The following is a 20,464-nucleotide window of genomic DNA, read 5'->3' as shown; positions in this document are numbered from 1 at the left end:
TGCATATATATATATATATATATATATATATATATAGGAGAACTAAGAATTTACAATATATTATGTCTCATTGAAAATTGATCAGTAATGTGAACAAAAATAAGTGTTGTAAAATAGATAGCCACTTGACACCCTTTTTGCTGGAAATCCCAAGCCCTGTGTCCAAAACTGTTCCTCTAAAGAATCATTGTGGAAAATGCTGTAGTCATTCTTTTGGCAAATCAAGGCAAACCCAGTCTAATTGTCTGTTGATGAAACTGGTTCATAAACTACATAGCATCCCGTCCTGCCGATCAAGGACATGCGAAGTATACTATCTGCTAGGCCGTGACCCCATAATTTCCAAACCATCACCATCTTCGTAGCTAAAATCGTCATTTTGATCTCTACTCGGCCGCTCTTTGATCCTCCAAAATATTTCATCTAGGCACTCGGACGAGGAGGTAGGGGAATGAAGCGAAGTTCCCTGAATCTGTCGAAGGGGGAGGAACTTGAACTTCTTTGCTCCTATATTAGCTTTAAGATTTTGAAAACTAGATTTCATTGATGCCCACTTGGAGGAAATTCCGGATGCAACTGTGTTTTCATCAGAATGGTTATGGTTGTCATCCGGGTTGAGCAATGAGACTGAAGTTGACGGCACACCCTTCTCTTTTGATGATCTTGCGAAGGATGGCTGCCTGCCCAGCTTTTCCCTTAAAGCTGCGTATTTATTGGCTATAGCTTCTCGACCATAGGATTGGTTATTTTCTTTCTGATGTAGGAAATTCCGTTTGGGAACTTCATTGGGAAGATTTGCAGCAACTATCATCTCCCTGGTGCCCTTATCCTACACAGTAACCGATCATCAGCGGCTCACAAAAATAAAATAAAAAAGGGAAATTTACACATGCAGCACACATTTCTTATGTATTTACATATTTAACACCCAAAGTCTGATATTTATACTAATAATACCTTAGTGTCATAAACATATGCGTGAAAAAATACATATCACTTTTAAAAGATAGTGATTGCGATATTTTTGATGTGACGTTAAGGATTTGAGTGATATGCAAGTAAGTATCAATGATTTGATGTTAGATATGTAAATATACAAAAAGTGTGTGGAATGTATGTAATAAATGCCACAATAAAAAATGCATAAGGTCTAACCAAGCAAGGATTACAAAGACTTCTTACAGTTCATGCAATACATATAAATATAAGATTCCAAATTAGTGACTTTTATTTGGCTTTTATTAATCTTTAAAACCATAAAAATAAAGGAAATTTACATATATAGCACAAAATTCTTATGTATTTACATATCTCACATCTTGATATTTACATACATAGCATTTTGGTGCTTTAAACTTATGCATGAAAAAAGTGGATTTCACATTTAAAAAGTGATAATAGTGCTATTTTTGACATGAAATTAAGGATTTGAGTGTGCTATGTATGTAATGAATATTACATAGATAGCAAGAAGCCTCGACATATTGTGATTGTGAATATGGCTTAACAGACGCCAACAATCACTATGACGGCCCATATTCATCCAGATAATGAATATGGCTTCACTGACTGGCTGCAGGATCAATGAAATCCAACACGACCCCAAAAGGCATAAAATCTGCCAAAAATCTAAATGAAAAAAATTACCATCATCAAAACAATTGAAACTGGAAGGAAGGAATACCTGCGACAAGCTACATTCAAGATCCAAACTTGCATTATTGAAATTTCTTGCTAATGGTATGACTTGCTCCCCAAGTTTATGACCTTGCTCAAGCCACGAACGCTCTGCATGGAAAAGAGCGGCCTCAGAAATCATCTGCTCTGCTTAAATAACCACTGAATATTTAAGAACGCCACAAATTCAGATCAACCCAGATAACAAACTTTGAAGGTTGGCTGTCAGGTAGGTTAACAATATAATTGTAAAATCCATGTACAAAACTGAGAATGTGCAGTAACATATGATTTGGATGAAAACAAAAGAAGATTTTGATTTTTATATAATTTTTTGATTGGGGGTCAGATGGAATGGAGTCGGTGAGGGTATGAAACAGTTGAGAAACACAAAAATTGACGCACTTGCCTTTTTGTAGGATCATAATCCCAGATGAATCAAATCCAGTCATGTCAGCAGCTTCTTCATTCTGAAATATAAACCTTTTCCAGCTCCCAAGGAAGCCGATTACTCGACCAAAAAAGTTGCTACCAACCAGAGCCGTATAAATAACCATAATAAGAGGATATATTTTATTAAAACCTTCACCAAAGAAAGGGACCGCATCATCAATATTGCCCATTCTCTGCATCATAGTTTCGGATGGCAATCATATTACACATGAATAATTTCAAAATTTTACACAGCGCAATATGTAATAGTTAGAATCCTCTTTTTGCAACATCAGATTTAACCATCCCTACCATAACTAGGACACAATAAAATACAATAGATACCTGAATCAATTTCATTCTCACTGCATCTCCCTATCTATAAACATTTTTATGCAAATAAGAGAATGATAAGGCAATCGTCTCAAGAAAAATAAAATGAACCATTCCTTTCATTTTTTTGATAAAATTTGCCTTCCAAAAACCAACGATGAAATCCTCACTGGATAATTAAATAAACATCAACATCAAAATAGAAATCAACATATGGAAACAAAAAACAATAAATTTAGACTCAGAAAAGGACTCTAGAGCTAAATTCCAGATCTTGAAGTGTTAAACGACAAAAGCCATTCTTAAATAAAACCAGTAGTCAAGCAATTATTCCTGTTCATGTAAAGTAACCAGAATGGATGAGCAAGAAATTCCGATGAAGAAAAAACCAAAAAAACAAATGAAGCGCAACTTACCGCTGCAAGTGCTTATTGACCTCATTTTGAGGTCATTAACTCTAGGAGTTCCTATTGACTATCTTAGAAGACTAGAATTGGGACCCACCCTTTTTAGAAATTTCAGCCACTTCCTATTTTCCAGTAATGTCTAGCATTTATGGCCTCAAAACTAACGTCTTATGGACGAGCGGTTAAGGGCTATTGTATGGAGACTCAGAGAAAAGTTCTCAATAGGATTTCAAACCCTAGGAAAACCTCCACAAGACTTTATCGTCACATACACACACAAAATGCATAAAATTCACTACGATGTACAAGATCGAACTAAAATTGAGCTTAAAGGATGGGTGAAAATGCTAACTTCTCCGGATGACATCCGATGACGAAATGGACTATGCCAACACATCCGGGACACCAATTTTAGTAGGAAAAGACACTCATATTGTCATAATTTCCGACAGAGAAAATCACACGCAAATCGACAAATTTGTCAAAACGATATCCGACGACGAAACGGACCACGCCAGCGGGTCCGAAACGTCAGAATTACCTAAAATAGACACCAATTTTGTTATGTTATGACGCACGAATAAAAGAGACAGATCAAATTTTAATTTTCAAAATATTTGGTATTTTTATAATTATATCACTAATTATAAACTAATTTATAATCCTAAATCCTATTTGACCCTTACCCACACACGACTTTCCTCCAGTCGCACATGCGACATTCCTCTGCCTCGAACGGTGCAAGCAGACAAAATCAAGTGTTGTGGTTTGATGAATCGAAGGAAATGTTGTCGGCTCTTTCGTCACAGCCATCAAGCTAACAAGAAGACGACTCAGCCTATTCGCCCCACAAAGATATGCCGCCTTCAGTCCAGGAGAGAAGCCCCCCCGGTTTCAGAAACTGTCACCGGAACTATGCGCCGTCTTCTTCCCTGCTGCGAAACCGACTACGGCAGGGCAGGTTTGGCATCCACCCGGCTCCGTTGCATCATTCGTGATCGCGAATTGAAGCCTGCTATCTTGGAGAATCGATCGACTACCCCCAGCTGTCATGACCCGATTGGGTCTTTGGTATTACAACTACTCAATCGAGAGAGATGCCTTCCCAAGATCTCTTCGGTATGGGTATGGATACACTCCTTTCTTCCTGACAAAGACGAAACGCACCCTAAAAGCTCTCTCTTGCATTAGGGAGTTGAGGTTCTCCTACACCACCCTACTTTTTGTTCAGAGGGGGTCTCCAACCATGCGGAAAAGCCACACAATCGCAACAGGCACGATGTTCTCACAACCCGGAGTCTAGTTGTATTTCATTCTTTATGACTGACATTCCTTCCAGTCTCGAAGGACCGAGAGCCGCTTGGGCGTGCCCTAGCTTCCGCAACTCATTTCCCAGGCACGGCTCGATCGCAGCCGCGTCTCCCCTGCCGACTCTTCCCCTCCCGCGTCTCCCCTACCATTCGCGCACGCGGCTCGCCTCCTCGAGCTCCGCTTGACCGAGCGGCTTTCCAACGATGAAGCTCCATCTAGCCGACTCTTCCTCTGCCCTAAGCTGCATTTCCTCCTCCCTAAATGCATTTTTTCTTCTCCCTTTACTTGATTCGGACACCAGTGAGGCTGGTAGGTGGCTTCTCCACTCTCCTTTCTTTGCTATAAAAAAACCCCACTTTGGGGAGGTATAGGGTTGGCCAAAAAATTCTGAGAAGGGGAGGTGCTGCCATTTTTTTTATTCATCCTGTGTGCTTGAAATATTTCTGGAATTTTTGTTTTCTCTTGGGTAAAGTCTGAAAGGGAGGAGAAAAAGTAGCTGCATCCTTGGTTGCTTATTGTTGGATCTTTATTAGTCGTGCACATTTACTGTTGTATTCTTAAGGCTTTTAGGAGACTTGTGCTTTTGCATCAAGGTTCCTAAGGGAGTTTTTTTTTGCTGATTTTATCTTCTTAGGCTGGTTCTTGAGTTTACTATTGAATCTACATCAAGAGGTAATCTTCTTCCTCCTTCTTTCCGCAAGTATTCAAAGGAAATATTTGATTCTCATGCCTTGAGTTTAATGTTAGGAATGAGAATGGTTATAGAATTGGGGAGCTGAAACATATGAGTGAAATGCATAAATTAAAAATACATTTTCTGAAAAATGTGAAGGATGCTAGGGAAGCTTGCACAATGAAATTACTTGAGAAAAGAAAAGTTTAAATTTATTCTCAGTTTGGGGCTTAGTGTTGGCTCATTGTGGCTATTTTCTTTGTTCAAATTGCATGTTGGGTAGAAATTTAATTTTTCAGATTTCTTGTGTTGTCATTTACTTATTTGAAATACATGCTGATGAAATAATTGTTGCTGCCCTTATTGAAAAGCATGTGAAAGCAAGACTTGGGCTTGTTTTAAGATTTAAAGCATGAAATAATTCTTATAAACATTACAATATAATATGAATGGGCTGCTTTTGTTCTTCTTGCTTGAGATATTTGGAAGTATCATAATGGTGGTTTTGAAATGAAATTTGCCCCTCTAGAAATGCATGTTACAATGGATTATCAAAGCTCTTCATTATTACTATTCATGTTTGAAATGAATATTGGAAAATACAAGGCTGAAATTTTTTTTTATGCTCATCCAAGTGAATGTTAATATTAGTTTCAAAGCTGGATGACATGTTGGAGCCTTATTGGAAAATTTTCTCTGTTTTTAGCCTATTTGGTGGGCTCTGTTTGGATCTTTTGGGACTGAACTTATGCAGGAAAGACCCATTTGTTGGGTTCGGTTTTGACTCTTTTGAGATGGATCCTTGCTGAAATTTTCCCCTGTTTTCCCCATATGGTTGGGTTCGGTTTTAGCTTCTTTTTGGATTAAACGTTGGCTAGAAAGTATATTTTTGTTTTGACCCATCTGGTAGACTTAATTTTGGTTTCTTTTTGGATTAAATGATTAGTTGGAAGTTATATTTTGTTTTGGCCCATTCATTGGGTGCGGCTTTGACTCTTTTGGGTCAAATTCATGTTGGAAATACTGATATGTTTTCTCCATTAAGTGGGTGCGGTTTTGACTTAAATTATATTCTTGTCACTAGCCTTTATAAGGGGTTTAATTTGATTTAAGAAAGGGAATTGGTTCAACTCAAAAATATATCTGTTATGGATTCTCTTTTGCTAGGTTTAGTTGAACTAAAAAAAAATTTATTCTGGTTTGCCCCTGTGCTGGGCTTGGTTTGCAACTTTAGTGGGCTTGGTTTGGGCTCCTTTTGGTGATTTATGTTGGCTGAAATCTCTTACTGTTTGGACCATTCCTTGGGCTTGGTTTGCCCGTGTTGGGCTTGGTTTGCCCCTATGTTGGGGTCGGTTTGCCCCTTTGGTGGGCTCAGTTTGGGCTCCTTTTGGTGATTTATGTTTGCTGAAATTCCTTCCTTATTTAGTCCTTTTCGGTGGGCTAAAATTAGCTCTTTGTTGGGCCCGACTTGGTTGGAAGTTCTTCGTGTAATGTTCCTCATGAAATTTTTTATGGGTAATCAAGTTTGTCATCCAAAAAATTCATGAATTGCAATATCTATCTCTATGTGAGAATGTTTAATGTGAGCGTTGTCATGTCTTATATGATGAAAGTGGGTTCGGTCCTAATGATTTATGGTAGTTTGTCCATTCACTCTCTTATGTATAACAAAAGTGGCCATTCCTGGCTTTGTTCTTTGTTGTGAGTCTGTTTAGTGGTTTTTGGGCTGCTGCCCTTTACCCGTAAGCATCCTAGTTGTTTTCCCTTTTGTCCTGTTAGATTGTTCTTTGCTGCCCCTATTCAAAGGGTGCTGGAATCTGTTTAGACATTGAAGAACTTAATTTCAGATGTTTGGTTTTATCTCTTGATATTTTCTCTGTTCAGATATATGTTGGAGCCTGTTTTAATACTTCAAGAAGTCTATTTTGCGGTTCAGTTTTGGCTCTTAATTATGGATGCCTTTGTTTGAAACATATGAGGATGATTTTATTGGATTTTTGGTGTTCTGTGTTGCTCCCCTTGGCTGTCCCTGGCTGTGAATCTCCATGTTCCGGATTCGTTGACTCTCCATTGGATGTTCCTGGCTATGAACATTTCTTATAATATCATTCTGTTCTATTTAAATGTTTCCTGTTGATTGGGTAATGAATATTTGGCTAAATGTGTTATTTCGGGGCAGAGTTGACCTTTGTATATTGTGTCTATCTGTGATCCTATTGTAGTCTTAACTTGGGTTCGGTTGGTGCTCCTTGGTGTCTTTGCCCGTAAGCTTGATGGATGATTCCCTCTCTATGATTTTTGTCTCTCTTTGGTACCTTGACCAGTGAGTTGAACCTGGACGGGCTCCTCCTATTACCCCTACCCGTTAGCCTATTTTGGGTGGTTCTCCTTGTTGCCCTGGCCATGAGTGGTTATGTGCAATCCTTTGAAAGAAGTGAGGTTAAGTGGCCTGGGAATTCTTTCTAATTTAATGTGAAATTGAGTATTTCGATGTTGGTAAAATAAAATTTGTCAATTCGTGACGTTTAAGAGAATTCAAAATGCTCTTTTGCAAGGAACGATATGTTAAATGTCTGGAAATGATACCCGTCTTAGGTTGATCAAATTAATAACATTTGAGAAAATTATATCCTTCTTGGGTTGATTCAAGGATCTTGGGCTCTATCTTTAGATCTTTTTTATACAGTTTTGAGGATTGCTTCATCCTTTACCCTTCCGATCTTTTGGGTGGATCGATTCCTCCTCTCTCTCATCCCCATTTTTATTCTTTTTTTTTTCTTGCTTCTTGGTTCGATTTTTTGTGCTTATGTCTGATACATAAATGCTCGTGTATAACCTTTTGCTATATGTGAAACCATTAAGCAAGGTCGCAAGTAGGTCGGTTTTGTTTTGGGGCGTTGGGCGATGATGATAAAGGCACGCTGGTGGTAGAGCAGCTCATTCTGCAACACCAGGACTCAATTCTGAGACCTGATGAACTATAGGATGAAAGTATCATTCACCGACATAAGACTAGAGGAGGACCCGTACCTTCTTAGGTTGTTGGTAGTCCTATGTCCGATGGTGTAATCGAGTCGTGAGCAACTATTTTTTTCTTAAAACTGATAAGAACAGATAAAATGATTTATAAAATATTTTCACTACAAAAATTGATACAACTTTCCTTTTGTATGCCTGAAATTCATATGCATGCCAAAAATAATAAATTTTAAATATATATCACAACTTAGTTATCCACCTGTTGATTACCAATTCTGGGCCAAGGAGTACCCTCTTAAGTTAAATTCAACAGGATATTCTTCTTGTGGAGTGGCGGACTTTATACATTCGGGTGGCCGAGTAGCGTTCGACGTCCCTTGAGTACAAATATATATTTGAGCCTAGCCCCGACCCGAATGCTTGCGGTCCCCTCTTTTCGGACTTTTTCATATGTTTTATTGGATTTTGGACAAAGCACTAGTGGTCTCTTTTCTCCGGGATTTTCCCGAGGTTTTGATAGTTTTATTTAAATTACTACTCGTCGATTTTCCCGAGTTTTTCGTCATGGATTTATTTGTCAATTTTCTCGAATTTTCTAAGCAACGTTTATTTTATTTATACAGTGAATAATAGCTAGTTTAAAGGAGCAGCAGACTTCCCAAATTTACAGGTGTGATTTACATTGCAACATTTTTATTTACTAGCATGTTGTATTACTATTCTAGCATGTTATACTGTTTTTCCTAGTACATTATACTATTCTTTCAGCATGTTATATTGTTCTTTCTCTTTACTGTACATTATATTGTTCTTTTCTTTTATACTTCATGTTTTGTTACTTTGATACACACTATACCTTAGTTTAGGAAAACCTAGTGGTTACATAGGAATTAATATCAAACTTGGAGGTGCTACTACGAAGAGTTTTGGAGCGAATACTGTGGGCAGCACGATGAGGAACAACTTCAAGGTGGATTATTAACATCAAAACACTTTTACATCACCGAACACTTTCCTTAGTTTAAATAAGGACCCGTAGGAGTTCGAGATGGTTTGTTTAGCGCAACGTAAACTCTCACATATCACTTTTAGGCTCTTGCATAACCCTGTTGTGCAATTATAAGTCCTAACACCATAGGATTACGACGTTATCGTACGGTACGTTGTAAATCCTCCTATCTTTTTAGACTTACGAACATAAGTACTAAATTTTAAATAAATTGCAGGATTAAACATTAAATAAGATCATTTCAAAAAACATAAAGTCAAACAATAGGATAGTTGGGAGGTCACCAGAGTTCTCCCCATATCAGTTATATCCCCTACTCTTCGCTCATTTAGATTCCTTAAAATAATTGTTCTTATTTGAGTCATTCTCATTTGATTTTCTTATATTCAATCTTGGAAACCTAAAATTTGAAATCTAGAAAGTAAAACCACTGATTTTAATGGAGAGTTTTCTTAAGTGACCCCGGTCATTTAAGATGTAATTAACTATAGAGGCTTGCCTCTATAGGAAACTTGGAACCTAGGTAAAATAAACTCTGTCTAATCTTTATATTAGGTAGGAAAACTTGTTGGCCTCATATAAAATATTTCGCAGACCAAACGGATGTCACAAATTCTTTAATTTAGGTGATTGAGCCTACTACAAGTGATATGTTTATTCTTCGGGATAAGTATATTACTTGTGGTATCGTGCTTAGTCATCTAAACTATCCAAAATATGAGAATTGTTTGGTCTCACCTATTTTTTTAAATCAAAATGTTACTTCCAAAAATCATATTCATATCAAAACTATTTTCATATTTTCCTATATTTTTTAAAACCAAAATTAAAATGGCCGACAGTGCTAAAAAGTTATCATAAAATTATTAGCTGGGGATAAAATCAAACTATGCACTATTTCAAAGGCTAATCGTGCCTTCTTCATCAAACAGGTTTCTTAAAGTAGTTAGTTGCACATGTAATTAAAATATCAATGAAGTGGAGTATAACTAGAAAAGAAGAATAAGGAAAAGATATCGTTTAACATCAGCTGCAAGCATCACCAACAAATTAAGCCAAAGTTTAAATACGTTAAACAAAGGAAGATCAAGGATACGTACCTTTTCAAAAACAGTTTTTTCATCAACATCAAGACGTATAAGATTCAGAAAATTATAAGAAATTGGAGGTGCATAACGTGCAACCATTCTGCCACGGAGAAAATAGACCATAAATGAGCAGTTCCATATATTTGACGAATAAGAGTTTGAAGAGACTTACGAGCATATCATAAGCAAGCTGACTGAACTTGTTTGTCTTGGTGTAAATGAATAAAACATGAGCATTCCAATCTTGAACAACGAATAGTATGTGCAAATACACATATACATAAGAGGAATAAATGCCGCAATCTGTAAAAGCATATATCATCATCATTGATCAAAACTGAAATAAAATGATTTCAAAGTCAGTACAGAAGAGGACCCTCATTAGTCAAGCATTAATATTTAAAGCACAAACTTGAAACATAAAATGTACACTCAGGATTGACATTGCCGGAACGGAAATTATAATTATATTTACTGTGAAACCCCTTAAATAAAATATAGCCAAATTCTTAAACATCCAGGCACTTTTTTGTGTAACGGTTGGAGTTTCATAAAAAATTCGAACATTAAGCATGCTTATATGGAACACTCTTCGAATGTATGACATCTTGAGAAGTTTACACTAACACGATAAAACCATGAGGTCCTCAGGCCAAAGCGGACGACAACTTGATGATTGAGAGTTTGAAATATTGTAAATGGCAACAGTGTTACACCAACCTGAAAATGGGAATTAAGTGTACTATAAAACAAAGTGGTACGCTATGCGAACCACCTCCTAAACACTAAATGGATAGCAATTGCTATATGGTGGGGGCCACCTCTTGAATCTAGAGGAACCACCTCTAGAATCATATCTTCTTGATGGATGATTATGGGTTAAGATAACAAACAAAAACTTGAGTTGCTTAAATGAGGGAGATTGTGAAACACCTTCAATAAAATAAAACAAAACTCTTAACATTGAGATGTTTTCTAATGCAGCGGTTAGAATTTCATCAAAAACTTCAAAGTTACGCAAGTTCACATGAGAGCGCTTTTGGGATGACCGGCCCTTTGAGAAGTTATACCAATGGGATAAAACCATAAGGCCATTAAATCAAAGCAGAAAATATCTTGATGGGAGAGAGGTTGGTCTGTTACATTTACTGGCACAGGGAGTAAAGGCAATACCTAAAAAATTTAGCATATGTGAATGCTTTTCCAATTTACTTCCACCTGGAAAACAAAGGATGCATAGTATAAAAAGAGCAAAAAACAGAGTTCAAACAATGCATCTAAACTAAGAGAAGTCAACTGAACAGCTCTCTCAAGGGCTCAACAAGCCAAACAGGTATTGCAAACCAGTTGAAAATGTGTTCGTAAGGAAAAAAGATCAGTTACAAATTCATGTCTGAACTGATATTCTGTGAATTGCGCTTTAAGAGTGTTCCCCAGTTCAGAAACAAATGGAAAGCAACCACTTAGAAGAAGAATGATATGCACAAAATGGGTGGCCAAATTTAACCAATTGAAGCAGAATATGACATTGATCAAGTTAACATCAATTCATTCATATTTTAAGTGTATCCAATGTCATAATGTCCATCATTAATCCCTGTTTGTGACAGCCATCACAATAAATTGAGTTTGATTGGACAACTTAAAATAACCTCAAAGCATTCTGTTTCAGATAGGAGCAACCATGAAAATAAAAAATACAACAAACAAACTTCTAAAGAGAGTTGATGCAAGTGAGAAACATCATCTAAAACAAGTTCCTCAAAAAAAATTGAATATGAAAAAATATATGAACTTGCCTTGAGACATATAATAGCTAAAAAATGAGATGAAAATATTTAGGCAAAAAAAAACTCCAAATGTGCCAGCATTGATGAAAAATCAACAGCCCTGGCTATCCATTCAAGCATTTACCTGAGAAAGCATTTCCTGTTTCCCAACTGCATTTATAAGAATGGAAAAAAGAGACAAATCAACCCCGCTCGGCAAAAGCGTAGCTTCAGCTAACAGGATGGCGACTGACATGCAACCAAGTAAAACAGCTGTGCATTTTTTAAGTTGTTTGTGGAGAATGCAGCGCCACACAAATTCTACAAATACAGATGGTTTTTTTTATCAATTTCAGTATAATTCAGCAGCTTGTGACCCAACCATGAAAACACGTTATATAAGCCAAGATACCGAATTCAAAACTGATTAAGAAGTTTACCCATTGTATCCAGAAAGGATCCAAACCTGCCAGTCCGACTTCCTCTAAAACTTGAAATATATTTCCTGTGGGCATCCAGCGAAGCTTATTCAATAACAATATCAAAGTATAATCTGGATAAAAAACATTTCAAACAGCCATGCAAAGCTAACTTTTGAGAGCTAATAATACACGTTCAAGTGGGAAGAAAAGTGATTCAAAAATGTATTTTTTTTTTTCCCCCATCAAAGCATAACAGATCATTGCTTTAGTATCCATTATCTGTAACACTTATATCCCCTGAATATCTACCCAGTAACCCCTAAACGCTAATCCATTATCTTTAATCCTTAAATCCTTAATTTCCTTAAACACCTAAACCCTTAGAAATAAACCACCTAAACTCCTAATCAATATTTTAATAATCTAAAGTGCAAGACTTTTATAGTCACGTATATTACATACAATAAACAAAAGTTTCACAAAATTTACACTATCAAGTATAAAGTAAACTTAACTGTACATGATAGCTTATTACTCAGCCAGATTAGGGAAAAATAAAAAAATTATTGAGATGTGAATCTTAAATGAAAAGACAACATCCAGATGGGATTCTGTTGAAAAAACTAGAAATTAGGATGTAGTTTTAACATTTATTTTAGCTTTTCTTAGTAAAACAAATAGCAAGCTGCATGGAACAATGATACTTTAAAACAAAGGACATCTTATTCTATTTACAAAAATGGCATTGAAAGATTTGTATTGTCTTTGTTCCCTCAGCCACAGCTAACCAAACTCATACACTGACGTTGTTGTCCCTCTCCCACAATTTATTTTCCACTCTTTCTATGTCATGCTCCACGACAACACTAGTTATTACATGCAATGAATAAGAGAACTCCAGCAACAACAACAATAACAAAATATTTATCCCACTAAGTGGGGTCGGCTACCTAAATCTTTTTTCTCCATTGCGTTCTATTTAGTGTCATATTTTCATCTAATTCTAATAAATTAAGAACATTTTTATACAATATGCCCAAGACTTCCTAGGTGTACCTCTGTCTTTCTTAACATAAATCGAATCTAAAACATCTACTCTTCTAATCGGATAATCAGATGGTCGACGTTTAATGTGACCAAACCATCTAAGACGACTCTCTCTAATTTTGTCCGTCACTGAAGCTACACCAACCCTAGCACGGATATATTCATTTCACATTTTGCCTCTAAGTGTAAAGCCACTCATCCACCAAATCATTCTCATCTCAGCAACATTTAACTTAGTTTTATGCTTCTCTTTTAAAGGCCAACATTCAGTGTCATAGAGCATTGCAGGTTTCACCACCACCTTATAAAATTTTCCTTTCAATCTAAGCGATACTTTTCTATCACACAATAGGCCTGAAGCATTCCTCCACTTCAACCAACCAACTTGAATTCTACTAATAACATCCCCATCTATATCTCCATCACTCTGAACAATATACCCTAAATATCTAAAGAGTTCACACCTTTTAATTATTTGATCACCCATAGTTACAATTTTGTCACTAGAACTACTACTACTAAAATTAAATTCATTGTATTTAGTTATAGTTCTACTCAAACGAAGGCCTTTAGACTCCAATGTAGACCTCCACAATTCAAGTTTTTCCTGAGTTTTCTCTCTCGTCTTATCCAACAGAAGGATATCATCCGCAAAAACCATACACCAAGGTACATCCTCCTGTAAATGTCCAGTAAGACCATCCATAACTAAAGCAAAAAAGAAATGGGCTTAAAGTCAATCCCTGATGTAATCCAACAGAAATAGAAAAATATTAGGTCAATCCTCCTTCTGTTTGAACACAAGTAATAGCTCTAGTATACATATCTTTAATGACTTGAATATAGAACTCCAAATAAAAAAAGGGAAATAACATACACAACACCCAATTCTAATACATTTACTTATCTCACACCCAAACTCTCATTTTTTACAAACCAAGCACCCAATGTAACCCATTTAACTGCTCTCCAAAGGTGAAATCCACAATTTCATACATAGGTAGGGTGATGGTTTTCTAAAAATCAGAGTTTGGGTGTGAAATAAGTAAATGCATAAGAATTGGGTGCTACGTATCTAAATTTCCCTAAAAATAAAATAAAATAAAATAAATAAAACAAAATAAAAATAACTATCTTGTCAAAGACCCCGTCATCTCTAGCAGATTCCACGCCTTGAATTTTAAAGCAGATAATTTGCTGAGACAATGGTGCAATAACTTCAACTTAACTGACATCACACGAAAAGGTTGGCATGGAGCTTTCTTTTCTTCTAGTGAAAAGGAATGCATGAAATCCATTTGAAGGAATTCTTGAGGTACAGAATTCTATCATTTAGTTTTGAATAAGAACAAAATTCTAAACCTTTTTATGAATATAAAATTAGAGACTGGAAAAATGAGGTCGTGGGAGAGGGACATAGTAGATGGGATTGGTTGGCATTCATGGTAAACTTGCAAAGACAATAAGGCTAAAAGCATTCAACAACACCCACATCTATTTATGCAATGTAGACATATTTTAGTTGAAAACAAAATACACCATAAAATAAAAAAAAAATTCTTTGAAAATAATGCAAACATCCTAAAAAAATAATGAAGGAGAGAATTAACGGCAAACTAACCATCCAGATGAATCACGACAGTCAAAATTCTTTATAGTGTCTTCCAATTCAATGGCCTCCATAACATAAGTCAGATATTCACTGCAAAAAGTTTTCAAAACAAGATGAGCAAGACTATTTACAGTGAGCATAAACTTCAATTAGATGAAGTTAAGCCAAATTTCCATACTGCCAAAAGATTTCTACAAAAAAAAAAATCAATTTAAAAATCATAGAACCATTTTCACCATCCTTAAAAACAGCTGTTTCTGACTATTCTTAACCATTAAAGCAAACACATTAACTACATGCCTCATTGCAACTTTCCACCCCTATACTTGGTTTTACCTTTAGTTCACTTATTTTTTGAGTCAACTTATCCTGCGGCTATAAGCATCATTAGTATTGTTAATGTGACCAGGCTAGAGACCATTTGTGGCACTTGAATTATCTTGGAATGTTAACTTTGATTGATGGGCCCCTCTATGTGACCAACCATGTCTTCACCACCGCCACCACCACTACCATCATCATCATTATTAATATTATTATTATGTCAATTAATGCATTTCAATCCCAAGCCTAAATGAGAAAGATTGAGGTTTGGTATCATGCTATAATTAGTTATAAAACTCCATAAAATATATTGAAATAAATCCAAATTTAAAATTTTGACAACGCCAAGACACTCTACAGAAGCTACACCCCATGTGTTAGAGGTCATATTAAGAAATAATTTATTCTCGTGAGAAGTTGTGGAATAAATTATTTCATTAGATTGTGAATTATTTTCTTTCCTAATTTATATTCATTTCCTTGGATTATGAGTTATTTCCTTTCCTATTTTAGGCTTTCATATTTTATGTAATTTCTTTTATCTCCAAATAGTTAATATAAATTAATTAATTAGAAATATTAGGTAATAATTTTTTCCTTTCATATTATTTATTTTTTATTGTATTCCTAATTTAAGATTCATGTAAGGGTGATTTATACCCCTTATAATATCAATAAAATAATTTCACATTATTCCGCAATAGTTTGAATTTCAACATGGTATCAAAGACAAACTCTGTACCCCAACCACCAGTCCTCCATCCAAAGCCATTCAAACTCCCTTTCTTCCATCATCCTCACGAAAAGGGAGGGACTCCTCTCCGTCCAGGCACTCATCGTTCGAAGAGATCCCTGCATGTAATTTTGAACATCGCCTCCTTACTCGCGAGGATCCCATAACTTCGGCCACGAACTACGTATAACGGGTTCGAAAGCGGTTTTGGTTCTCCACCTTTCATCTTTGAACTAAGGTTTTCAAGGCTTTCCAAAGCCTCTTCCAAGTTTGAGTGGCCTTCATCTTGATTGGATGAAGTTTGAATCCTGCCGCTCCGCTATAGCTCAATTCAGTTGCATTTGTGAAGCGCGTTTTTAGGAGCTGAAGCAAAGCAGTCCAGTTCAACGACAACGAGAGAAATAAAAAGGTTTGATTGAAAATTTAGACTTCGAAGGAGCACAAGAGTAGAGAACGTGTTCCAGGGTTTGAGGTGCCATCATCTTCAACAGTTCGAGGCACCAGAGCAACTTCTTCGAAAGTTGGCCTTCGACATATAGTTCGAAGAGAAATAGTAGACACTGTTGTTTGAGAGTTTGAGGTGATCGATCATCACCTTTGACAATTCGATGTCAAGCTAGAGTTTGAACGGAAGCAGCATAGACATTAGTGTTCGAGAGTTCGAGGCGTCAAGCATCGTCTTCAACGGTTTGACCAAGAGTTTGAAGGAGCAAGCTTTGCATCGAACTTGAAGGAGCAATTTTTCTGAGGTGTGCGTCTATAATCTATTGAAATGGGTTACTGCTTTCGAAGATGAGTAATTGTGTGGATGGAATGAGGCAAACTTGCATGAGATTGAATCAAATAAACCAGTGAGGCAGAAAATCACAGAGCCCAATAATCCGTACCACCCCAAGATTGATGTTGATAGTTCTTCATCACCAAGATGTGCTTTTGATGATTGTATTTATGGATCAATTGATTGAGGATGTTGCAAATGCTTTGACTCAAGTGGCTTCATCGAGTAATACAATTTCATCATCAGAAGAAGTGTTGCCATATCAAGTTGTTTCGTGCAGCAGCCATGTTTCAGAATCTTTCTTACAACAGACCTTCCAATAAGAGAAATCTTGAAAAGGGGGAACTATTTTCTCAGTCGTCTTCCCTCCACATTTCAGCCACCAGAAATAAGAAAGGAGGATCCCTTTTTCCCTATCATCCTTCCCGTTGTTTTTTATTACGTTTGTTACAAGCGGCAGTCCGGCCTACTAATTTCCAATAGTTCAGCTTCCTAGATTTTCTGCAAATCCTTGCTGTTGGAGGGGTTGTTGTCTCACCGCCTTTCCTGCAGGTCATTCCCGCTATTCTTTGGCATATGTTCCCTATAATAGTTCGGCTTTCTGGTTTCCAGCAGTTCGACTACCAGCTTTTTGGTTTCCAGCTGTTCGGCTTCTCTAATTTTCTACAGGTCCTTGTTGTTGTAGGTGCAGTTTTCCCTGGAGGTGCAACTGTCTAGCCGCCTTTTCTGCAGGTCATTCCCGCTATTCTTTGGCACTTCTTTCTTGCAATAGTTCGGCTTTCTGGTTTCCAGCAATACGGCTTGCCTGATTCCCTAAGTTACTTATTTGGCACCGCTGCTCTGGCTTCCATTTGCAATAGTGAGGGCGTTGGGTGGATATATTACCAGACAGGGAGAGTGCCCAAATATGGTCTATGCAGTCAATGCAGTAGTTTATTTAGTGCGGGTGCCTCTTTTCGTGTTGCCCTTAGTTTCCTTCTTTATAATGGAAGTTTTTTTTTTTCCTGATGTTGCAGCGCTTTCCCGTCGAATCGAAAGAAAGATGCAAGAAATTGCATATGCAAAAACCATATGCTTTAGTTGTTTCTTGACAAAATGCATCATGATGTGTTTCAATGCATTTGTCGAAGTTGTTGACATTGATGCATCAACCTCCTCTAGAGTTTTTCCTGAATAAGGCCCTCCTCCAGAATCTTTCCCACAACAGACCCATTTTCAGAGTCTTTTTCCTCCCTCAAGCTCTACCTCAGCAGCCTTTTCCTGAAACAAACCTACCTCCAAAGCTTCACATTTTTTTTTCTGTGATGAGTCTTAACTTGCAACTTTTCTAAAAGTTGTCCACTTCCCTGCAAACTCCTCTATAACATTATCTGTAGGAGTCTTCCTCCTACCTACAGATATTGCATGAACTGTATTCAAAGAAAACCGCAGTCAACTAGAAGTCAGTTTTTTTTCCTACAACTTATCTATTTTCCTTTAAACTCCCATGCAGCATTACTTGTATAAGTCTTTCGCCTATCTACAGAAACTGCAAAAACCACAGTTGTCTACTTCCCTGCAAACTCCTTGCAACATTAAATGTAGGAGTTTTTCGCTTACCTACAGACACTGCAAGAATTACAGTCAAAGGCAACTGCAGTACTTGATGAAGACTTCAAGTTCTACTTCATGGGATCTCTCTCGCTCATTGTTTGATGTTTTCAAATCCAAGTTGAACGTGATTTTCAATCATGTTTCAACTTGAGGGGGAGTGCTAAAAGTTATATTAAAAAATAATTTATTCCTGTGAGAAGTTATAAGGAATAAATTATTTTCTTAGATTAAAAATTATTTCCTTTTCTATTTTATATTAGTTTCTTGGATTAGGAGTTCTTTCCTTGATCTCTAAATAATTAATATGAATTGATTAATTGGAGATATTAAGTGATATATATTTACCTTCATATTATTTATTTTTTATTGTATTTCATATTTTAAGATTCATGTAAGGGTTATTTATACCCCTTTAATATCAAAAAAATAATTCCGCATTATTTTGAATTTCAACACAATGACATAACTTGATTGTAGTGAGAAGCAGACAAAGGTGAAATAGGACATCATCTAAAGAGCTATACCACAACTTAACCCAATTGTGATGAGAAGCAAGCAAAAGTGTGCTAGGACGTCACCCCTAAGTGATGTGCCATAGATTAACCGATTAAGTTAACAAGTAATCAAGGGATTCCTAGGTTCAAATCCAAAATTAGATTTGTTGCATAAAATTTAAGTACTACAAATAGAAAGGTCAAAAAATTGGTTGGCAAAATGACAATAATAGTAAATATTCTTATATACAGGAAACAAAATAGAAACTAAGAAAATAAAAGAATGTTGGCAAAGCTCATAAACTATTATACCTTGAAAATTTTAATAATGGAAAGGTCAGGTTAGTAGTAGATAAAGAGTTGAAAGAAATACTTCCTAGTAGAATTATTGAAAGGCTAATTGCTATCAAGATAATTAACAATGAGTAAATTACAAATGTGGTCCGTATGCTCGGCAAGTTAAATTAGAAGATAATTTAAAGAACAAATCTTAGAAAGAAATGGACAAACTCCTATAACTTATATCTAATGTAGAAAGGATTGCCATTGGAGATGATTTTAATGAGCAAATAGTAGTTAAGAGCAGTTATATGATGATTATATAATAAAAAACAAAATGCAATGAAAAAAAATTATAGTTGATTTCATAGTACATCTTGCAATAACAACAACAACAACAATAAAGCCTTAATCCCACTACGTGGGGTCGGCTACATGAATCATTTTTCTCCATTGCGTCCTATTTAGTGAAATATTTTCATTTAGTCCTAATAAATTAAGATCATTTTTTTATACAATAAGCCCAAGTTTTCCTAGGTCTACCTATGCCTTTCTTAACATAAGTCGAATCTAAAACATCTACTCTCCTAATCGGATCATCAGATAATCGGCGTTAATGTGAACAAATCATCTAAGACGGCTCCCTCTAATTTTGTCTGTCACTGGAGCTACACCAACGCTATCACAAATATATTCATTTCTCATTTTGTCTCTCAGCGTAAAGTCACTTATCCACCTAATCATTCTCATCTCGGCAACATTTAACTTAGTATTATGCTTCTCTTTTAAAGGCCAACATTAGTTCCATAGAGCATTCCAGGTTTCACCAACATCTTATAAAATTTTCCTTTCAGTCTAAGAGGAACTTTTCTATCACACAAAAGGCCTTAAGCATTCCTCCACTTCAACCAACAAACTTGAATTCTACTATTAGCATCCCCATCTATATCACCATCGCTTTAAACAACAGACCCGAGAAATCTAAATCGTTCACAGCTTGTAATAATTTGATCACCCAAAGTTACACTTCTATCACTAAAGCTACTACTACTAAAATTACATTTCATATATTTAGTTTTAGTTCTACTCAAATGAAGGCCTTTAAACTCCAATGTAGACCTCCATACTTCAAGTTTTTCCTGGGTTTTTTCTCCGTTTTATCCATGAGAAGGATATCATCAGCAAAGAGCATACACCAAGGTACATCCCCCTGTAAATGTCCAGTAAGACCATCCAAAACTAAAGCAAAAAGATATGGATTTAAAGTCGATCCTGATGTAATCCGACAAAAATAGGAAAATATTTGGTCAATCCTCCTTCAGTTCGAACACAAGTAACAACTCTAGTATACATTTCTTTAATGACTTGATCATAAGTCATATCAGCACCTTTCTTCTCAAGAAGTCTCCAAAGGATATCTCTTGTAAGCTTTTTCTAAATCAATAAAAAATAAAAGTAGATGCTCCTTATTATCTTTGAACTTCTCCCTCAAATCTCTCAAAAA

At 36.1% G+C, this 20,464-nt stretch overlaps 1 protein-coding gene across 2 annotated transcripts in view; it reads right to left on the bottom strand.

Annotated features, from left to right (window-relative positions):
* Positions 1 to 46: 46 nt before the first annotated feature.
* Positions 47 to 20,464, bottom strand: part of LOC110026014 (LMBR1 domain-containing protein 2 homolog A-like) — a 57,700-nt gene continuing 37,282 nt past the window's right edge. For both annotated transcript variants that reach the window (XM_020726753.1, XM_020726754.1), the window contains 8 exons: positions 14,769 to 14,849; positions 12,119 to 12,183; positions 11,824 to 11,999; positions 10,082 to 10,212; positions 9,922 to 10,009; positions 2,087 to 2,303; positions 1,685 to 1,788; positions 47 to 829 (listed from right to left, as the gene is read on the bottom strand). In XM_020726753.1, the coding sequence (XP_020582412.1) occupies positions 314 to 829; positions 1,685 to 1,788; positions 2,087 to 2,303; positions 9,922 to 10,009; positions 10,082 to 10,212; positions 11,824 to 11,999; positions 12,119 to 12,183; positions 14,769 to 14,849 (1,378 nt within the window). In that variant the 3' untranslated portion in view covers positions 47 to 313. The remainder of the gene's footprint in view (positions 830 to 1,684; positions 1,789 to 2,086; positions 2,304 to 9,921; positions 10,010 to 10,081; positions 10,213 to 11,823; positions 12,000 to 12,118; positions 12,184 to 14,768; positions 14,850 to 20,464) is intronic.

This window comes from Phalaenopsis equestris, unplaced genomic scaffold (genome assembly GCF_001263595.1).
Source record: "Phalaenopsis equestris unplaced genomic scaffold, ASM126359v1 Scaffold000347, whole genome shotgun sequence".
Classification (NCBI taxonomy): domain Eukaryota; kingdom Viridiplantae; phylum Streptophyta; class Magnoliopsida; order Asparagales; family Orchidaceae; genus Phalaenopsis; species Phalaenopsis equestris.
Note: the sequence above shows the minus strand (reverse complement) of the source record. Positions and strands in the feature narration are given on the sequence as shown.